Source organism: Cloeon dipterum, chromosome 3, assembly GCF_949628265.1.
Source record: "Cloeon dipterum chromosome 3, ieCloDipt1.1, whole genome shotgun sequence".
NCBI classification, from domain to species: domain Eukaryota; kingdom Metazoa; phylum Arthropoda; class Insecta; order Ephemeroptera; family Baetidae; genus Cloeon; species Cloeon dipterum.
The window spans coordinates 32,353,452-32,366,578 of record NC_088788.1 but is presented as its reverse complement, the minus strand read 5'-3'; the positions used below and the strand labels follow the sequence as shown (position 1 = coordinate 32,366,578).

The following is a 13,127-nucleotide window of genomic DNA, read 5'->3' as shown; positions in this document are numbered from 1 at the left end:
GCAAAAATTCGGAGTCACTTTTCTCTTTTGCCATTAAGTCTCACGGTTAAGTAATTATACTAAAAGGATTTTAAAGAAGATTAGTTTTAAGGGCCAACAATAAAGAAACATTTTGCAATGTTTTTTTTGCTCTTTTTATCCCTGTCCTCTCGGACCGGGAAAGGCGCGCACTGCACTAGCACGAATGCTGAAACCCGGGTCCCAATAACACCGCGAACGGATAACATGGGCGCACCAGGCCACACAGGGACCCAGCCCACTCAAGGGCTACTTGCCTCCGCACCGAGGACTGCATTGAAACGCTAGACATTCGTCCCGTGAAGCCAAATCACGCATGCTGGAAAGGTGCAAACCAGCAAGTAGCGAGTCGCCTCCCAGCCCGTTGAGCAATTTGAGAGCATTTCGAGTCACTAAACTAACCACTTTTTGCCATCTCTGACATTCGGTAGCCATTATTAGGTCTACGAACTGCTCAAATACCTCACAATGCTTTGACACTCCTGAGAGTGCCTTAACAATGCGAGCCAATGGGCTGGTTTGACAAAAGTGGTTTGTCGAGTCTATTATTGTTTGTGGAATTTAGCTACAGTTCACTTCTTCATTGTGCAATATAATGAAATCAAGATCAAGTATGTAACAGCTTAAGAATTAAACGGGTTGTTAATGATTATTTAACTCATTTTCACTGTATACTGTTCACAATTTCTTGCTTTTAAATTTTCATAATTAATGTACATATTTATTATATATATCGACATCGACCCTAGCACAAATAAACAAGAATATTATAATATATTTTATTCAATCCCTCTCGTCGCGATCTATCCAATGGTTTGCGAATTGCGAATTATGAGCTAAATGTCCCATCTGGTGAAATAAATCATGGTTATCATGTAAACTTTTGAGTCGATATTATTTAAAATTTAAAAGGTAAATTGTGATTTTTTTGTTTTTTCCTAATTTTGAAAAGTATTTAAAGTAAAAGTAAAAATGATTTTTCTGCAAATCTTAACATTAAACGTAGAGCAAGAGAGAACAGTAAAGCCGAAAAATGATTCCTAACAATAAGTAACCTCTTGCCGCGACAGCAAAAAAACAATTATTAAATAGCTCGATTACTTGCTACCATTGATTTTAACTTTTATTTTTAAAAAAGTATTTTTATTCAAATAATGTGCTTTATATCAATTGATTTCATATATTAAAGAAATGAGTTACCTCTACATCTACAACACACCTAGATTGGAAAGGCGCTAAGTAGACAATGTTAACGCTAAGAAAAATAATTTTCAAAAACGTAGTTTAAAATTGCTTCATGAAGAATAACAAAAAAGCTAGACTTTTAATATCTTCAATAATTTCATCATTTCAATTAATACAGAGTTGTGTGTATCATACACGGCAATCAGGCTTCTGAATTGAAAATGACCCAGAAATAATACAGTCATCCTCTGGTTAAAGCGCAGCGGCGCGGCGTTCCTCGCCGATCACCTCGCAAATCAGGGCTCCGTGTCCCCTGCTGGTGACGCCGGAGCGAGCAGCAAGAAGCGGACAGCCGGCTTTTCATTGCGATGGAAGGTTCCATGGTCGGTGCACCGCCGGCAGGCTGTTTTATCGGCTATTTTGACGGCAGCAAGGCCACGCGGAGCGGCCTGGTAGGGGAAGCGAGCGCGGTCGTCGGGTCGGTCGGTCCCCTCCACTCCAGACGTGCTGCCCGCCCTCCACGTTGGTTGTCTCCCGCTCGGCGTGCCCGCTCTTCGCCCGTCTCGCCGCCCGGCCGTGCTGAATAGACCCAGGGCCACCTTATTCACCGGCTGTCCCCGAATTATATGCTTTCGTTCTGCGGATAGGCCTGATTTCTGACTTAAACTGTGAATGAAGTCAAACTTGTGTTTTATAAATTTAAAAAAAACTCAGACAACTCCTGGTTAAAATGGGATTTAAATTTTTAGAGTAGCGTCGAATTTTTTCAACTCATTATGTAGTTACTCGAGTTGATTGCTTGTGAAATTTTTTTTTTTTTTTTGCTCTTTTTATCCTTGTCCGTCCGAGGACCGGGAAGGGCGCGCACTGCACTAGCACGAATGCTGAAACCCGGGTCCCAATAACACCGCGAACGGATAACATGGGCGCACCAGGCCGCACAGGGACCCAGCCCACTGAAGGGCCACTTGCCTCTGCACCGAGGACTGCATTGAAACGCTAGACATTTGTCCCGTGAAGCCAAATCACGCATGCTGGAAAGGTGCAAACCAGCAAGTAGCGAGTCGGCGCCGGTGCGCCTCCCAGCCCGTCGAGCAATTTGAGCAATTCGAGTCACTAAACTAACCACTTTTTGCCATCTCTGACATTGGGTAGCCAGTATTAGATCTCCGAACTGCTCAAATACCTCACATTGCTTTGACACTCCTGAGAGTGCCTTAACAATGCGAGCCAACGGGCTGGTTTTTAGAAACAGTTTATCGTTAAAATTTGCAAGAATCGCAAGAATGAAATCAGGACCAGGAAAAGTCGAATTTCTCGTAAATTTAAACGATTTTCATTTATTTTTTCGTTTGATTTTAATCCCTTCTCATCGCTATCTGTCCAACGGTATTTTAATTATGAGGTAATTTTTCCTCGTCAATGTGGTGAAAGACACAAATTTAATCATAATGCCCAATAGGGCATCAATGCTCACCACTTGGTTAGCATGTTAGCTTTTCAGCAGAATTTCTCGCTAATTTTAACTGCAACCTGGGAAATATTTAGCGTTTTCCTAATTTTTAGAGATGATCTCAATCTCAAGGTGAAGAGGATTTTTTGAAATTTTTCTCGTAAAGCTTTATTTTAAATGGTTGCTATTCACAGGAGGAAAATAAAAAATAAATATAAGAAAAAAGATGACTCTTTCCTGAATCATAACTTTGTTTTGGCTACAAATTCTTAACATAATATATTTGCAGCATTATTTTTTCCAAAGTTTCCCGGCCAGGTAGGTAGACGGTCCCGGTCTGACCACCAAAGCGCATGCGTTATCGAAGCGATCGTGTGAGGGGGTGCGGCGGCGGCGGCGAGTGCGGCTCGCCAGCCACCGACCGACCGGCAGAGCAGACATGTTGAGCCCAGCGAACAGCGCTCACGTGAACGAGTGTGATGCCGGTGTGGAATAGTGTGCGTTGTCGCTAGTGAAGAAGCAGTAGTGCAGGCAGGCAGGAAGCAGCAGGGTCAGGGTTAGGCAGGCACGGAAGGGACAGAGCAAAGGATGATGGAGGCTGTGGTGAGCAACGGGCTGGACAGCCAGCAGCAGAAACGCATGTACAGCCCGCACCTGAAGAAGGTGCTGAAGACGTACCAGCTGACGGCGCAGCGCAGCCTCAAGGGGCCGGCCGGCGTGGACAGCAAGGTGGAGGTGAAGGCCGGGGGCTCGTCGCCGCCGCCGCCGCCCACGCAGCAGCCTCCGCCCGTCTTCTACACGCAGGACCGGCCCAACAGCTCGGAACTGCTGGAGACTGTGCTCAGGGGCGCCAGCATCTCGTGCTTCAACGTGGGCGGCGAGCTGCGGCTGTGTCTTCCGCAGGTAATCAACTCGGTGCTGCACGGCTTCCAGCCCAACATCATCTACGTGCACTGCGACGAGCTGATGATCCACTGCAGCCGCTGCTCGCCGGAGCAACTAGACGTGCTGAAAAGAGACAAAAAACTTCCGGACACTGCCGTCTCGTGCGGTCTGATCACGCAGACGGATGCCGAGCGGCTCTCGGGCGCGCTGCTCAATACGCAGGCCATGCCGTGCAAGGTGGCCGCGTCGGCCGCCGACTCGGTCATCAGGGTGTACCACGAGTGCTTCGGCGTGTGCCACGGCCTGCTCACGCCCGCACTTTTCGACCACGACGAGTCCGAGTGCGTCGAGTGTTGCGACTGCAGACGCCTCTTCAGTCCGCAGCACTTTGTCACGCACGTGCACGTCGACCTGGAGAACCGCACGTGCCATTGGGGTTTCGACTCGGCCAAGTGGCGTGCCTACCTTCTGCTCGACGAGGACCAGCCCGACGCCAAACGCCTCAAGGACGTGCTTGTCCAACTCAAGCAGCGTCCAGTCATCAAATACAAGCCGCCCAAGCGCAAACAGGCAAGTTCATTGGTTAGTTGACAAAGGAAGCTCACAACCTTTGTCGACATGTCAACCAGAATTCTTTCCGTATCCCCAGGGAGCTCAATAGGTGGCCAGTCCATGACGACGACTCTTTTACTCAAATAATACATTTCGATAATCAGTTTTCCTTCCAAACGCGAGTCCCATTATATTATTTACCTGCATTTTCCATTTGATCTTTTCTTTTTTGGCCGTTTTTTTCCCTCAATGAGTGAGGATAGAATAGGGAGGGAGGCAGGACAATGAGTGACCTTGCTCGCCTGGACCTTCCATCCCTTTTTCTTCCACTCCACCTCTCAGGGGGAATGGCAGGCCGATGCACCTGAGGAATTCCTGTATTATTGTTATATCTCTCTCTTTCCCTTCCTTGTTCGTTTGTTTGCTATCGAACTCGCCTATGTTGTTGTTCCACCCCTCACATCACACGCATATTCAGGTCGAAACCCCTTTTCAACTGCATGACGCATCAATGGGTAGTCTGTCCCAAGCGGCGTTATTCTTTAAAGGAATGTTGTATCGCTTGTTCTGTAACTTATTAATGGTTCGCAATTGAAACTATTATCCTCCAGCGCTCTGGTCGTCGCTGCTCACAAATTTACGCGCCGTCAGAGTCGCTGAATTATCCAAGGTCAAGGTCTCGTGTAGGGAGAGCCGACGAAAATGTTGTTTTCTCCTGCCTCGCGGTGTTCAAATTATCCTATTATCCAATCCATCCCATGCTGCTGCGCTCCGGAATTCCAAGCGTATTTTAATTTAACTAGCAAGCTAGAAATTTCCGGAAATGCTCCTACGAAGCAAAGGAAAAATCTGACTAAATAAATATACTTTAAAATGAATTAAAATCTCCGTTTCATTCAGCACTATTATTTCTTAGCAGCAAATTAAGTTAAAAAATATTTAGGGCTTGTTTTTACCACGTGCTTCTTGAAATTTTGCTCTCTGAGACCTTCAAAAAGTATTTAAAAATATTTAACTTTCCTTGACTTTTCTTTTTAACTGTCTTCAATCGTCAAAAGTGAGCATATAACTTTAATTTGCTGCACTTAACGCAATTTTATGAGGAAAATTGTTCCGCACAAAAGGCAGCATTAAACGTGATTAAACGCTTCTTTCTACGCTTTTCATGGGTAAAAAGCAGCTTTTGTGCGCCGACGTGAGAGAAGGAAAGGGGTGAGCTGCTGAAAGGTCAAGCAGTTCAGAAGCAAGAGTGGAACAAAACACGGCCGTTTCGTTAAATTTGCTCGATCATGCGGGACACGTCCATGCATTTGTTTATTTGTACCATCATTCACGGCATTTTGCTCTAATCAACTTAACGAACCGCACTGGAGCTGAAAATCCTTCAAAATGCAGGGACCAAATAAAATCTATGTCACCTATAGTTGTTAGAGACCTTTTTTTATTAATATTTTTTTTACGGAACACAACCTTTACTCGTCATGATGTGATTATTGTTTACGAACAAAATAAACGATTTCTTCACTTTGAACCGCGGGTCATTTTTTGTTTGTACTCTTTACCGCCCAAGCAGTTTCCAGACGAATCGTCATAACCCTTGATTTCTTTTTTGTATACATATGTGAACAATCTGGCCGGCGCGAAGGGGTGTTCTTGCTTTGTGTGCGCCGCAATTATGTGCAACTGAGTGAAAATGGTGAGAGAGCGAATTGCGCGCCACTCAATGCCTGTCAAGCAGCGAGCGAACGGCCTCCTTTTCCCATTACATTATATTTTTGCTGCTTGCTGCTCCCTTGCGCGCTCTCGAGCTCTGATGAAGAAGAAAAAAAGCAGCTAGCAGCAACTATCAAAACAAACGACCCCGCCGCTGGAATCTGGAGCAATTGTTTGCTTCGCTTTTATTTCGCTGTCCGACCGACGGAAATATGTGCCGAGTCGAGCCAACTCGCAGTTATCACAGAGACGCAATTGAAGCTGTCGACCTTGAAGTGGCGCTTGTTGTCAATCAATGATTACGCTTACCGGCAAAAACTTTGAATTAAACGCAGCCCTGAATTCAAATTGAACATTATGCGAGCAAGTGAATCTATTGGTGGCACAGTTGCTACACACCGGAATTTCAAATCGATTGCACAATTCTTGCTAACGTTCGATTCATATTCCAGACCTATTTCGATCAAGGGTGGTGGATTAAACTAATTAATTTCCTTTAATTTATTTTTTTTGCGCAGAAAATTTCATCCCATTGTCATAGTGACGCAGCTACGTTTAATGGGGAAATTTCGCTCGCAATTTATCAAATTTGTCATGAAAAACGCTTCTCCCCCTTGCGCACCCTGGGAAATTAATTTCAAGAGAAAATAGCGCGCACGCGACCGACGCGAGTGCAAAGTGCACAAATGGCTAACCGACACCTTTCGTGCTCGCCGAGGCAAAAAAGCTCGCGCGTCTTCTGCCATTTCTAGCCGACGCGGGCGAAACCGGAGCGAAAATGCACAAGTGCAAACGACAATGAACTACGCACTACTTTTTCAACCGGAATTCGATCTAGAATAGCGCACAGAAGGAAAATAGATTGACTTCACTCTCTGATTTCCATTGAATATTTCATTAAAACTGTCAATGCGACAACTTTTTAGCAAAACAGGAATTCATAAGCAGTGGAAAACGAACTCTTTTGATGGTTTGGAAAGCGTGTTCCTCTCTTGGCATTTCGCTGATGTTGAGTGAAGAGCTGTTGACGCTCTCTTCTTACCAAACCAACTTGAATTACTAGCACTGCGTCTCTAATTATCGCGCTAGTGCGTCAGAATAATGCAACACATGCACATGTTGTGTGTTACACCCAGAACTCGAAATCAGTCAAGCAAGCAAATTTAATAAAAAAAAACTCCACTGCACTTTTTGATTACTGGATATAAATCTCTTGTATAGTCCATCTTTTTTTTACTGAGTTTGTCCGACCCCAATCCAGTCTTTCCAAGGAACACCCTTGACGCACTCGGATTTGAATGGGAGAAGGCGTTTCCCCTCTGATTTTTAATATATTTCTCGCCCGTCGAGTAGCGGCAAATTAATTAGACGCTGGTGGGTTGCAATAAAAAAATTTAATGAGAGCCTGGAAAGAATCTGCTCTATGGCCTTGTCCACCACCCCCGCCCCTCGAGCGTATACCATTATCTCGCCAGCGAATTTGTCGCCGAGCAAATTAAGCGTGCGATTATTTTAATGAGCTGCCGCTAGCCTGTGAAAAATTGCCAAGCGTCTGCGTCTGAACCAAATACGCATCAACATTTCACTCGCGAGCGAGTTTTCAGGGCTGGCCAACAGCACATTTCTTCCATTGCTCTGGAATATGTGCTGGCTAATTCCACGAATGATGAGTAAATGCGATAATATACATAATGCTCAGGACAATCCAAGATAACAAGTTTTCGTCCTTGAGGAAATAATCATTTTCGCTTCAAACTCAAGTTTTCTGTGGCTGTTGAATTGCTCAATTTAATTCTTCAACAACCACGAACACCAACTGAATACTGAATCATGCGTGTGGTTGTGTAGAGAGAAGAGACAAAGCTTCATCTAGACGGTCGCTTCACGATGAAATACGCGCGCAGCTCATTTTGTTTCGCAAGAGAACGGTTCAATTTTTTACGACCGCGGCACGCCCCATCACCGACGCATTATTTTTCCTCGCTGCACCAGGAAAAACCGCGTTAAGACAAAGGACTTGGCGAATTCCTTGAGACAAATTAGGAAATTGTGAGCCTGTTTTACGACTTTTTCAAGAAAAGTAGTAAAAATGTTTATGAATTCTTTCGAATCCCATCAACAATTTTCGAGTGGAATTAGGCAAAAGACGCTCAGGTGGCAGACAGCGGAAGATAAGCCTTTTCCTCGGCTTGTGTTACGCGCCGAAAGTCTTTATCAACGTAAACACTTGAAGAAACAGATGCCAATCAAGGCAATCCACATACGGAGAAGAAGAGAAACCGACAAATTTTATGTCTCGTCGAAAATGACGGCGGCAGACACAGCAGCCTCTGAGATCACCTTCGTATGAAATTAATCCGCTAAAGATAAGATAAAAATACGCACGAAAATAACCAAACAATGGTTACACGCCAAGCGAGATAATTGTAAGCTCCAGGGTTTATCTGCTGAACAGCTCAAAAAGTGGCAATGGCAAAACTACGTAATAGCTTCTGAAATGGAGATGATCTTCGCATTTATTTTTGCTGCAGTTTATTTCTGCGCATGCGAAAAATGAAAATTATTTTTCAAATCTACCACAATATTTTATAGAATATAATAAACAATTCTAAATTGGAGAAGAAAAATGCTAGAAAAATATGTTTTCCTTCTCGCTCTTTTGCGTAATATAAAAGCAGCATGACACACAATATTCAGTCATGCGACCAAATTCAGCGCAATTTAGCATTCGCACGCCCCTCGCGGCCCACAAATGTCAAGTGCAGCGTGCGAATTTGCATAATGGCACCTAGGAACGAGTAATGAGTTAGCCGGTTTGCGCAGAAAAAAATTCGGACGCCCGCGCTGACTCTTGGATCCGAAAGTCTCTCGAGCTGACGTCGTCGGTCCCCACGGAGTCAATTACGCTCATGAGCGAACGGGGTCAACGGACGCGTGTATGCTGATGGGTCATGAAGAGAGCGAGATGGAGAGAGAATGCAGCAGCAGAAGCAGACAAAGCGCCAAAGTGGACCAATGGGTGCAAATCGATTCCTTTTTGCCGCCTTTTCTCAAACGAATCCGATTTAAAAGCTTATCCGGCTGATTCATTGCTCGCGGTTGTTGACCCAATTCCTAGTGGTCTACCACCCCCTAGTAGGAGGTGTGACGGAGGGGTGAATTTCGAGAGGCCTCTCGCCACTGCATTGTCTCGACGGCTGGCTAATTTGCATTCCGATCGGCATGAGTTGCGCGTTGGCCAGGAAAAGGGATGTCACCCTCCGTGCACACGAAATTCTTTACTCCAACCTTATACCGAGTGTCGCCTTTAATTAGTTTCAACCTCTTTACGAAAAAATTCCCTTCGTATCAAACCATAGCATTTTTGTATTATTGATCCCTGCTTAATATATTTTTAATTAACTTGCTTTTTGAAACCTTAAATTTGTTCTTGATCACAAAAAACTGCACTTGTGATTCCGCGATTCGTAGTATGGATATATAGCAATGGGAAAAGTAGAGCAGGGTGGTGGCGCCGCTGGCCGAATCAATAAGTAATAAGCCGGAAAAGTCTGGTGGCAGCCGCAGTTACCGCTGCAAACGCACGCGGAAACGCCGGCCGGCCTCCCCCTCCCCGCCGCACCCCCGTGCGCCGAAAACGCGTCAATGAGACCCGCGGAGGCCGAATTCGCAGCCCGATCATCGATTCGCCTTACGAGGCTCGTCGTTTTCTAGGCCGGGAGGCGCGGGTAAAGGGGCGGGGGTGGCGTTACGCACTCGGTCTCGTTTCGGGGCGCGTGATAACGCCTACAATCCCAAACGATCGACTTTGTCATAATACACCCGGCGAATAGAAATGAAATATTCATATACAAATATATCCTCGATCCAATAAGGCAGCGTCCACAACACATCCAAAATTAATGAGGCTTCACTAAAAGTCTTAAATATGTTTGCTTTCATCGATTGTGAAAATATTCAGCACAGCATGTCGAAAATTTTTCCATGTCTACGTTGCAAGAATTACTTTCACGCCACTCGGTATATTGCTCTCAGAGGAGAGGACCTTCCGAGACAAGTCTTCCGAGAATAGTCGCGAGACTCCTGCCGTCGGAGGCTGGTGGGGGTGGGAAGTAGGTCCCAATTTCCTCGGGAGCAGCGCCGGGTCGTACGAACAGAAGGAGGAGGAGGAGGCGGTGGCGGCGGCGGCGGCGTGGCCGCAGGCGCCGAGACCCAGAAATCGATTGCCGCCGTCTCGGAGGCGCGGGGGGCGGCGGCGGCTGGTGCTCTCGCCCTGCCGCCGCCACCACCGCCGCCGCCGTCGATCCATAGCCGTCAGTGAGCCGCCCCGCCGCCTCCCCCTCCCAGCCTCCCCTGCGCGCCCTCCCGCCCCCGGGGAGACGACCGAGTACGTGCCTCCGCTATGCGTCTGGCTGCAGCAACCCCCGCGCCACCCCGCGCGCCCCTCGCCTTCGCCGACTACGACGTCGGTCTGACCCTCGTTTTCTCTCTCGGCTGCTGCCCCCGATTGCCGCCTGCACGTGCACTCGCTGCACAAGTGACCTCGTTCTGCACTCGGCGCGTGCACCTCGTGGCAAATTTGCATTCTGTCCGAAAAGTTTGCATATTATCTTACTATTTTAAAAATTTTTATTTCTTTAGTATTTCATATTCCTCTATATTAAATATGTATAATTTTAAACACAATTTATATTTCTCTCGCTGTTTTCTTTGTTTTAATTTTTTTAAAATAGGGTTTTTTATTTGATATTAATTTTTTTTAATTAAAATTTTATGCTTTAATCTTTGGTAATTTAACATGGTCTTTATAAACTACTCTTGAGTGCTCCCTTAGTTTTACACTTAAATAATATATATTTATATCGCCATCTCATCGTTTCGTTTGAATGAATTTTTTTTTTTTAAATACGTTTCCCCTTACCTTTTTTGTCTTTTATTTCTGATGTTGAAATTCACGTCTGTATTAAATTTCTTTTCTCTTATTGAAAAAGTGCAGTGAAAATCGATCTTCTCCCTGACTAATGAGCTGAGGCGATATGAGAGGAGCTGGCGTGAAATACGGTCTAGTCATTTGCAAGCTGCACTCGGCGGGAAAATTAATTCCGCTGGCGAGAGAGTGCAGAATAAACGAGCGTCATCAAGAGACCGCTCGCTCGATGATTGTTTTCTCGGAAAAGAGCAACGATGGCAGAAAAATTCAATCGCACAAGATGAGTTTCTCTCTGTCTGATAATACTTTTGCTCGAGTTGATTTAGTGCGCTTCATTTCGGCGGCAAAAAGGTCATTTCGAAAGCGGGGACTCGAATTGCGCAAGAATTTATTGTCCTGGCGAGCGGAAGCAGTGTGCGATAAAAGTGCACGAGAGCGAGTTTAAAAGAAAGGGAAAATACCATAAAGAGGAACGAGAGACGGCACATAAATTCCAGTTTCTACGACCGTTCTTTGCCTAACCTTAGTAACTAACTAAGCCGGCCTCTTCACAAAAGAGCAAAAGACGGAACAAAACGAAACGAAAGAAAGTTGGTCGTCCCGACGGACGGCCGGCTGGCCGGCGGCGGTAATAATCATAACAATCGTCGGTCCAGCTTGAAAGGGGGAATCGCTGCGTTGGCTTGTTCTGTTGGTACGCCTGCCCATCCAAGTGCAGAGAAAACAAGTTTGAGGGATGATAAGAACGAAAAATAGGATTGCCCGAATCAGCCAGATATCCGATTTACGGTCGAAGCCTAGAATCTAATTTACAGCTGATTTATCACCATAGTGGCCCTTCCTAAACGTCAAATATATGGATACACCCAGCTAAATGGCCGCTCTGTTTGCGGCTCATGGATAACAGCTCGCAATAATATTTTTGATAACTTTCGCTTCCATTTGAAACGCAAATTCTCTTTTTGGAAGCACTCACAGTTGGAAATACGCTGTTTTGCATTTCAAATCGCGATTCCGTGGGCAAATGCGCAAACAATGGGGGGTCGTGATGCATTGCTCGGTTTTGTCTCGGGGGAAGCCGACCCCTAATTTGCATTTGAACCACGTGAAATTAGCAAATGATTATTTCAGTCCGAGTCAGAGTGCTCGCAAAGATGATCGTTTAATTATGCAGAACTGCTAATTTGGCTCCTAATGGACGGCCTGATTCACTTCCCTTTTTTGTCAACCTGATGATGCATCTGTTTTTGCTCCTGCCTACTGGCTACGGGGGCCAGGAGATTTATAAACAACAAGGGATGATTTTTCAAAGCATTCGTATCGTTTTAAATATATTCGCTATTAAAATGCAAAATGCGAGTTTTGAAAGCACACATTTGGATTTTATAAGCGAGCCTGAGTGGAATTACTTTTTGCCACGAACTAAGTGGAAACACGACCACATTTTCTGATTTCTGTTATCGCAACTCGAGCGAAGAAGGAGAGCACGAATATATGCAAATACTGCGTGGCGGAGCGACCCGCTTCGGCTGCAATCAGTCTGCGAGGCGGGCGGCGGGCGAGTGCGATGAAGAAGCGCCACCACTGCAATGCGGCGCAGTATAAATGAAAGGGGCTTCGAGCCGGCAGCCAGCCGGCGTGCGTAAGCAGTCTGACCTCGTCGGCCTCTCGCCTGACCGAATTCGTGCGCTCCCACGTCTGGTGATCCCCCTGTCGACCCCCGTAAATGACCACCCTCGCGGGAGAACCCTTCCGCGTCGGCCCGCACCGAGAATTTCCTGCTCCTCTGCAGCTGCGGCGCGCTCTGCGGAAACGCGTCCGAAAACACGATCAGCCGGGGTTTAAAAGAGAATGCTTCAGCAGACTGGAAAAGTCGGTGGTGCGTGGAATTTTAACGGCACCATTGGAAAAATTGTTCGTTTTTCTTCTCCTTTATCCTTGAATAGTAGAGAAAGATGCTTCGTAAGAGCGATGTATTCTGGTGAATGTAATATGTGTCCTTACAACGGCCAATTTTGTCGGAAACTATATATTCTTGGAAAAGTAAAATAAAGCAATGAAAGCATTTCATGACTCGTTTTAACTTAAATCGCAGTTTAAAGTTTTAAGCAGGGAGCTAAAAACTCCATTAACCTACTTCTCATTAATTGCTCACTTAAAACGATTTTAATCATTCAATTTTCAAAACATTGCGTTACATTGAGTAATTCTTACGGCTCTTACTATTTTTCTTGCAGAATCTGACAGCTTTATCGTAAATTACGGTCGTTTTACGAAAATGCGTGTGTCTACAAAACTGGTTCCCTTTCGGTTTTTGTCGAGGAATTGGGCGCTGGCCCGCCTGACAGAGGTTCCGGCTCGTAGGCAATCAAGGGTCCGAAATAAGAGACT

General features: G+C 45.6%; 1 protein-coding gene across 2 annotated transcripts in view; it reads left to right on the top strand.

The window, feature by feature from the left end:
- Positions 1-3,090: 3,090 nt before the first annotated feature.
- Snoo (Sno oncogene) overlaps positions 3,091-13,127 on the top strand; it is a 72,839-nt gene continuing 62,802 nt past the window's right edge. Inside the window, exon 1 of one of the 2 annotated variants that reach the window (XM_065484696.1) lies at positions 3,091-4,111. In XM_065484696.1, the coding sequence (XP_065340768.1) occupies positions 3,245-4,111 (867 nt within the window). In that variant the 5' untranslated portion in view covers positions 3,091-3,244. The remainder of the gene's footprint in view (positions 4,112-13,127) is intronic. The other variant, XM_065484697.1, reaches the window with a different exon arrangement.